General features: G+C 32.5%; 1 protein-coding gene across 2 annotated transcripts in view; it reads right to left on the bottom strand.

Moving 5' to 3' along the window:
• Positions 1 to 5,172: 5,172 nt before the first annotated feature.
• LOC309392843 (glypican-5-like) overlaps positions 5,173 to 8,955 on the bottom strand; it is a 349,548-nt gene continuing 345,765 nt past the window's right edge. For both annotated transcript variants that reach the window (XM_081954332.1, XM_081954333.1), the window contains one exon: positions 5,173 to 8,143. In XM_081954332.1, coding sequence (XP_081810458.1) covers positions 7,953 to 8,143 — 191 coding nt within the window. In that variant the 3' untranslated portion in view covers positions 5,173 to 7,952. The remainder of the gene's footprint in view (positions 8,144 to 8,955) is intronic.

Here is an 8,955-nt window from a genome sequence, read left to right as displayed (position 1 = left end):
AGGAATTGAAAGAGTCGGATGCCATGATCTTAGTTTTCTTAATGTTGAATTTCAAGCCAATTTTTTCACTCTCTTCCTTTACCCGCATCAAGAGGGTCTTTAGTTCCTTTTCACTTTCTTCCATTAGATTTCTGCCATAATCTATGGGTAAGGAGAATCATAGCCTCATGGAAATGATACACGCTAAGTAAGTTTACAACTGCAAAAATGCAATTAAAGGGTTCCTAACTGATGTCTGTCTAGCTATTGCTTGAACTCATTCAAAGGTTGTTCATTATCTTACTCAGTTATAATAGTTCCATTACTGATAATCTTCTTACTATTATGATAGTTTTCTTTGCTTTCAATTGAAATCAGCCTTCCTGTAATTTAAATATACTATTCCATGTCTTACTGTTGTGAGATCTTGAATATATTGACATCCTTTTGTGTGACACTCCTTCAGGTGCTAGAAAACTGCTGTTATATTTACCTACATTTTCACTCTGACTATCCAAGTTAAACCTAACCAGCTGTCTTCATATAGGAGGTAGTCTCCGGGACCTTCAGTGGAACATATTGCTCATCTACCTATGAAAAACAAATTGGCTAGAATAAGTTGATTATTCCATGAAGGAGGCTGACTAATCTTACATTCTGTTCAGGGACCACTTTCATTATGAGCACTCTGTTGGTTTCAGCCTAGCAAGATGAAATTGAAGATGGAGAGATATTTGCAAGGTTATCTGCAGGGTGTAGTAAAAATATCAAGATAGCAGCTGTGACAGTATGATTGAAGCATAGTCTGTTTTTTATGTATGCCACGCATGACTCGCATAAAAATCAGAAAAAGCCTTGATTAAACCATCATGGGTGCCATTTTGACTGTTTTCATTATACTCTGAAGAAAACCTTGTAAATCTATGTCTCTCTGTTGTTTCACTTATTCTGCTTTTGACTTTTTTCCCCACAGTTGGTTACAAAAAGATGGAACCGATGTAGATCAATTGTCTAATTTGATTCCACTTCAAGTTAGGGCTTGGACAAGGTTGGTGGACATTAGGGAGTTTATGAACATCCAGTTCCTTAATCTCTTCCATCTCATTTCTGTCCATGTGTCCAATAGGTCAAATTGAACAGTTTTCCAGCTACATAAAAAAACCAACCACAGAGGTTAGTGAGGAACAAACAGTGGCTGTGACATCATAAAAGAAATCTGAAAATAATATGGCTCCTAGCATGCTATACCTGACACCCTAAAATTACTTCCTAAGACATGAAGGGAATGTGTTTAAAATGAATTACATTCCATGAGATAATAAACTTATGAAACCTCCAGTAGTAATGTTTTATTAGTGTTTATTATTTATTACAGAAGTCATTGTACTTACAAATCATCACACTATTAGAGTTCTTCAGAGTCTCTTTCTTCAATACAGCTATGACAATGTTTTTTTGATTATTTTAAAACTTAGATTATATATGCAAAACACAACAAATAAACAATACACAGTTCCCTTGTTCAGAACATGTCAGTATTTGAATAGGGTAGACCGCAAAGTTTCAGTATATAAAATATCAGTAATAGCATCAATAATATTTACAGGTCCAAATAAATTTTTGTGAAAAATTATTAAACAAAAGAAAGAAAAACAGGGATATGCCTGTAGCCTGGCTGCAGTGCTAATAGAGTTAAGGGCTCTTAATCCAAACAAGGCCTATGAAGATGTTGAGAAAAACTGAATGCAGAAAAATGCTTTGCTATTTTAATAGCAAAATAGCAGGCCATTGAAATGAACTACTCTTTTCTTCATAAAGTCCTCTTGATCAGTAATATAGCATTTTTCTAGGATTTTAATTGGCAATTCAAGATGACAATTCAAAACACTTTTTTCCTCACAATGATTCATAGACATATCTGTGTCACAGATTACTGCAATCTTCCCTTTTCTAATTCTGCAGACTTCTATTGCACATTTTTCAATGTCACCAGTCTTTTTCTGCTTGGTTGACTTTATATCTCTCCTTTCAAGTGTTGATAATAAAAAAAACAAATGGTTGTGAGTGAGTCTTTGTGGCCCTTCCTGTGCAAAATGCTATTTTAAAGTAAGAGATGGTCTTTAGGCAATCAAAATTCAAATCAAAATGTGGTATAATTAAAGTCAACACGACGATACAAAGTTTACATGAGCTTTGCACAAATATTGACAGCAAAAGCATGTATTATTGAGCGGTGCCTATATCCAGGGGATGTATATCAAATATATATATATATATATATATATATATCAAAAGCAAAGATTCCAGCATTGGTGTGTGTGAAACAGCAAGCATTTTACTTTGCCACAGACACAAAATGTGACTACATTTCTACCTGATGTCACAGGAGTTACCATAAATAAAAAGAGACTGAAACATTTTGTTGATTAGGGTTGGAAATGGTTTTCTGGAAAATGCATACCTTTTTTGTTGAATTTGACACACATGACAGCACTTTAAGTAAATGAGAGCCGTACAATCAATATGTGGTACTCTATTAATTTAATATGCTCCTGAACTCAATGCAAGTTTTGCACCATTGCAAAGGTGCCTGAAGGCATTAATTATGTTGTACCCATATATGCTTAGCATGCTGTTGGACTTCTTTCTTCTGCCAGAGTTACATATAGCTGAACAGTTCAGCCCAAATCAACAATTCACCATGACTGCTTGGCTCCAGGATCATTCTAAAAATTTTCTGAGCTTTTTGAATTAACAGGTGGAAGAAGGAGAAGACGAGGAAGAGGAAGAAGGGGACTGTTTCCATAGAAGGGGTAATGAGGTTATTATGACATAATCACACAAATGCTGGGATTTTTATCCACTATAATGCACAACATTTTATACTTTGGGGAAACATGCAATAAAACAAATTAAATAAAATTTAAAGGCAACATAATGTAAAGTTTCTGAGCTCATGTTATATGTATGTCTTATGAATAGCCAGGAGAAAAATGATCTCATGAGAATGAAGATATATAAACATTTAACTTCTATTTGTTGAGACTATAACCTGGAAAATAACTTATATCATAGTTATTAAAGGTGTTAGTAGTAATAAGAAACACAATCATTTTGTAAGCAGTACTCAAAGTGATGTATACATCAGTATAAACTCTTTTCAATAAACAGAATCACTGACACAATTTTTCTTCCCCTATTTATACTGTTGAAATAGTTAGAGGTCATGAATTTGATAGCAGCTGAGGCTAGGAACACAGAAATGGCTATGTCTTAAAGACTCTTGTTTTGAATTAATTTTAGATTTTGGATTTGTATTTCTGAATTTCCAAGAACAAACCTTGTAGATATCTTCTCCTCAGGCATTGCCAGCTACACTGTCATGCTAGCATACTGCTTCTGAGTCTACATGTTCAACTCTAAGAGATCGCTATCACCTTGCCCAGGCTACCATAATGAAAGAATTCATTGTTTGGTATGCCCTTCTTAAATATAATGGCATATGTTAGAAAACAGCTAATAAAACCCAAGAGAGCTTGATAAACTTAAGGAAACAGGGATGCTTCCTGGCTTGCATTGGAAATGTTTAGAAATCTTTGATAGAAATATGGACTAAGTTTAGACCCAGCAGAAGATCTGGGCCAAAACTTTCATGGAGTCAAACTGTTTCTTGCCCTATATATTTCTAATAGATATTTTTTATATATTCATGATAAAGTAGCTAGACTTGCAGTTTAGAACCTCACACAGAAAACATTTTTATTTATAAAAAAAATCAGGACCAAGCAGAAACATATTCTATACCCTAATTGCATATACATATAAGTGCATATTACATACATTAATTGATAGTAAATGTTTGGCACTCCTGGTAAGAATTTAAGATTAAATTTTAGAAGAAGCAGTTATGTCCATCTGCTGGGATCATAGCATAGATATGTAACTTGGCTCTAGATCTTTCTCCAGTTCCCTCATTCATTTATATTGTTACTGTTTTATTGACTTGTTTATAATTTATTTATTCCAACTTTTGGTACAATATCTGAGGCAGCACTACTAATAATTTTAATCTCACTTAAAATAATTTTAAAGCAATGCGGCCTATAGAAAATGTTTGATGTTGTGACAAGATCATTATTTTGTTTTAGAGAACAGAATCCATCATTTGTCCTGCTCTTTAAAGAGAGAAATATAGCCATGTTGGAATTATTGTAGACCACAACAAGAACATTTAACATAGATATTTAAAAGCATTTCATGAGAAAATAGCAGTTTAGGTGAAAAGTATATTATATTCTATATGACTGCAAAAATTGTATAAGATATAGAGCACATTCTTTCTTTGCTTCCTGGGTCCTTCAATTAAATATTTATCACCTGAATAGAGCTTCACACTGATTCTAATTAGGTGCACAGAAAGGGCACAGTGGACAAATTATATAGCCCCTTGTAATAGATAAAGTGAGCAAATGTTAATTGCTTATACTATACAACAAAATATTTTTTTATCTTGGCAGTGTTATATGAACTACAAATATTTTCTTACTGATTTAATGAGAAGAGTGTGAAAGGTGAAAGTTAATGATAAAATGCAAACTACCTTAACATTGTCATATAAATTTAATGCATTGCTTGTGTAAAACAGTAGTTTGCCATACTTGATGAAATTGTCAGTTAATGTTCAGATATTATGACATATACTTTTCATTTAATTCCTGTGAATTTGCTATTTTGAAGAAAGCAGAAAGTACCTAGTTAAGTCTAGTCAGAGGAGTACAGCATAGCAGTTGATGCAATCCTCTCACATATGAATTTTACTGAGGGTTTTTTTATATACTCACTAAATTAAGCCTAAAGCTTAAATATTCTCAAATGATTATGAGTGATTTTTGAATATGAGCCTGAAATATTTTGGATATGTTCAAGGAAGAGAATTTAATTTTCTACACATTTGTTTAATACCACAAAAGAAATTTTCTGTCTAGAATCTGATATATGCCTAATAGAAGGATTGTTGGTATTTGTTGAGTGACATTGATTTTCTTGGGTATTGTAAGGCTGTAGAGCTTAATTATAGGAGAGCATCTGCTCTCATAAGTTTCCATTTTTTTTCATCAAGATATTATTAGTCCATGCACCAAAATAAAATTACTTTTTTCAAACAGAATGGCTTGATGACTATGGAATTTAAAAAAAAAAAAGCTTCTGACTTTTAAGATTTTGGAATGTATTGTCTCATGTGTGTCATTCATCTCTATGAGAATTAAAACTTTACCATACAATTTCATCAGCAGATGAGCATTCTTAAATTTCATTTGAATGGAACAGATTTTATATTATGAAATGCTTTGCTATATTCAAAGGGACAAAGTGTTTGATTAAGTTAGATTGTAACTTAATTTTAAACTAAGAGAGAGATGTCTTCTGAAAATAACCTGTCAGTCATTAAAATGGTATAGGGTTTCCTGCCTAGGCAGGGGGCTGGACTAGAAGACCTCCAAGGTCCCTTCCAACTCTACTATTGTATTGTAAAAGCAGTGCTCTGTAAGGTATATAAGGAAACTTTTAAAAGCAAATAAAAGAAAACATTATACAAAAAAGAATGTGCACATCAGAACTCCAACAGCAACAAGGGTTGCCCATCATGTCTTACTTTATGCTTTTGTCCTAAATGTATCAAATAGTACCTAGGATTGGTAGACTAGACTGAGTATACATTTTATGCAAATGAAATTGTTGCAGTAATTTTTGTACATATGCATATCATACATGTAAATCAAAAGCAAATATTTTACATTATAGCATTTAAAACTGAAACCATTACACAGAAATTATTTTTACGTTGGAAACAGCTTTTTAGTGATATGAGCGATTGGCATTCTCAATAAATATGAAAGGGAATTCTTTGTAATGTTGTTGTATGTAGATTTTCCAAGGGTATTTTAAGAATTGAGGCAAAAATACTCAAATTAGCCTTTTTTCTATCTCATTTATAACAGGATTGTAATTTCTTACCATATTATGAAATACATTAATTTTCTGGAAAGTGTAAAAAACTATTTACAAAAGAGAAGGTATCATTATAAGTTGACATTTCTTTCGTATTTTTATCTCCTAGTGTATCATCATAAACAGAAGCTGCACTTCAGAATTTTTAAAATTCGTTTTTAGGATAAAAGAGGTAAATTTTGATGAAGATTTGATAACAATGATTGTGATAGTAGTAGCAGCAGCAAAGAAAGTGTATATTCATCTTCTGGATCGCATTCCATATAGTATACATAAAAATGTATAAAAGTGGGGATCCTGCAAACATCCATAAAACAGTGAGTTTGTTGGCATATAAATCCTAATAAACCCAATCATCTATTTGTGAGACATATTAAGTAATGGATTAATTCCATTTCTTTTCTTTTGTTGGTCTTATAACGTGATGTCAAAGGGTAATTGATTGGATGGAGCTAAAAGAAGACATGGGTTGAGCCAGAACCCTCAAACAAGTAAGGATTGCCTTTTATGACATATCTATTTCTCTCTCCCCCTGTCCATTTATCACATTCTTTTCTCTTTCTGCCCATCTTTTCTTTCTCATCCAAGCATTGAATGGCAGGTTGTGTACAAGTACTTCTTTCCAGAGCTCTGAACTGCTGTCTTGCAGAAAGCTGTTCTATTTACTTCATATACTCTTAACATGGAGTTTGAGCAATCCTTTTCAAGTTGAGAACATATTGCACTTGGATGGTAAGGCAATAGGCAGTTATAAAATGCAGTTGCGATAGAAAGAAATATATTTTAACCTTAACTTTAATGACCTGCAGTAGATAATTTTTCAATGGATGAGTTTATGCTGAATATTCCAAAGGACAGTCAAATGGTTCCATCAAATTTTGGTGACAAATTACACCACTGAACTTTGTTATTGACTAAGGAAGGAAGTCAAATAACTGTATCAAGTTATGGCAGCTGCATGTTACCACTGACTGCCCATCCAGGTGTACCTGGGGAGATACCTGCATAAGAGCTTTTTTTAAAAAAAATATCAATATAGGCAATAGATCAGATGAAGAATCTGTGGTCATAGAGATGTTTCTTAATAGCGGTTCTCAGCATCCTTTATTGCTAACCGTGCTGGCTAGTATTGCAGTATAGAAGATTATAGCACAGGTATTGGTTCCTCATTCTAGCTATACAACATCAAGTCAATAACCATTTTTGCCATGGCCATCTAAGAATCCCCTCTCTTTTTAATTCACCAGGTATTTGCATGACAAAATTGTAGATATGTAATAAAGAAATACATGAGCAGGGAAACTATTCTGTAGTGTTTTAAAATAAATTGGGAAGTAGTTCTATTTATTGCTGAATTGTTAAAAGAACTACTGTATAATAATACATTAAAGACACCATATGCTTTCTACAATCTAATGAAAAGAAACAAAAGAAATTCAAGCATGCTATGATGCCTTGACCAGAATTTGGTCAAACTACAATTTTGTTTATAATATTCATAGATCCCTATAGATATAAATTATTGGCATGTAAATGAAATTCAATTATATAAAGGAACATAGAAGTTCAAGAAGACAACAGTCCAATATCTGACAAGTAAAAGAGGAAAAAATGCCAACATATTAATGTATAACCTTATGACATTCTTAACTGTACCTATCACAATAACTTAACCTACTGAAATCTTCCGTCTTCATCCTTTTTCCATTTTGAGTAGTTGAGATGTTACCAAAACAAAGAAACAAACAAATAAAAAAAAAACCTCCAGACAGTTGACACAATGTGTACAAATTGATGCTTGTTGGTAGCCAGTCCCAGACTAATACTTAGGACTTAAACTAACATACCACATAATATTAGAGCATAGAATTTAGAGACCAATTTAAGTTTGCTTTCACTTGGATAAGGCTGAAGGTATATATGATGGTGCACAGAAATTGCATAGTTACTGCAGTGTAATACAGCTATGACACAAAATGCCACCAAACTGCAAGGCTGGTGATTGTAAAGAACCAAGAACTTGATGCTTGAGTACCCAGATTTATGTTCCCTTTATAAATGGAAAATGTTTTTATTGTGGTTGTGGATGTGGTGTCCGTCTTTTCCATTATTAGTATGGTTTCATTTCTGTCTCCTGATTTCACACTAAAAACATCTGAAAAGAAACACAAAGAAAACAAATATTACTTATTTGGCAAACAATGTCAATTTTTTAAAAAAGATGATTTTAATGATTCCAATAGTTTCATATCTGAAAATAGGACCTGAAGTATAATCTGCTATTTATGTACTCTCAATAATTTAATTCAATTTATAAGCAGGTTCAAGTCTAAGATTGTTAGCAATTTGATAGTAAATTTTATTCAATCCATAATGTCTTTCTGTTCAATAAATTGGAGTGTGAAATCTGTACATAAATTGTAGAACAAAACACCCTATCTGTCCTGTGAGTCAGAAAAAATAAAAGAATCCACCATATATTCTATGTCTGATAGATTAGTTTTTGAAGAATTCATATCAATAGTTTAATCATTGGCTTAATAATAATCTAATTAGCTAAAAATAATGAAACAGTCACGTTGGCATTTGACTTTGTAACATAATGAGGTGATTTGATTTCACTGAACTCTAATGCAACTGATTGCAGGGTATTTTTACTCAAAAGAATAAGATCAAATAAATATTACCTATTAAAAAATCCTCCCACTGGGCCATTTTTTCATTATTGTTACCCTAAACTTTGGTCCTTTAAACTCCCTAAACCATCAGATTGGATGCTCTCAACTATTTTTGTGACATCATGTGGTCATCATAGATCATAAGTTGTTAATATTGTTGTTCTTTCAGTGTTGCATTTAGTAACAAACAGCTCTTTAGCTGATTATTGAACATTAAGATGATAAATGATAAGAAAAAAATAGGTTAGCTAATTTAAAACAAATATATTTTCTATCAAAGCTTGCCAAC

The sequence above is a fragment of the Natrix helvetica genome, assembly GCF_964273705.1.
Source record: "Natrix helvetica genome assembly, chromosome: 5".
Lineage (NCBI taxonomy): Eukaryota > Metazoa > Chordata > Lepidosauria > Squamata > Natricidae > Natrix > Natrix helvetica.
The sequence above is the reverse complement of the archived record's forward strand: the minus strand, read 5'-3'. Positions and strand labels throughout refer to the sequence as shown.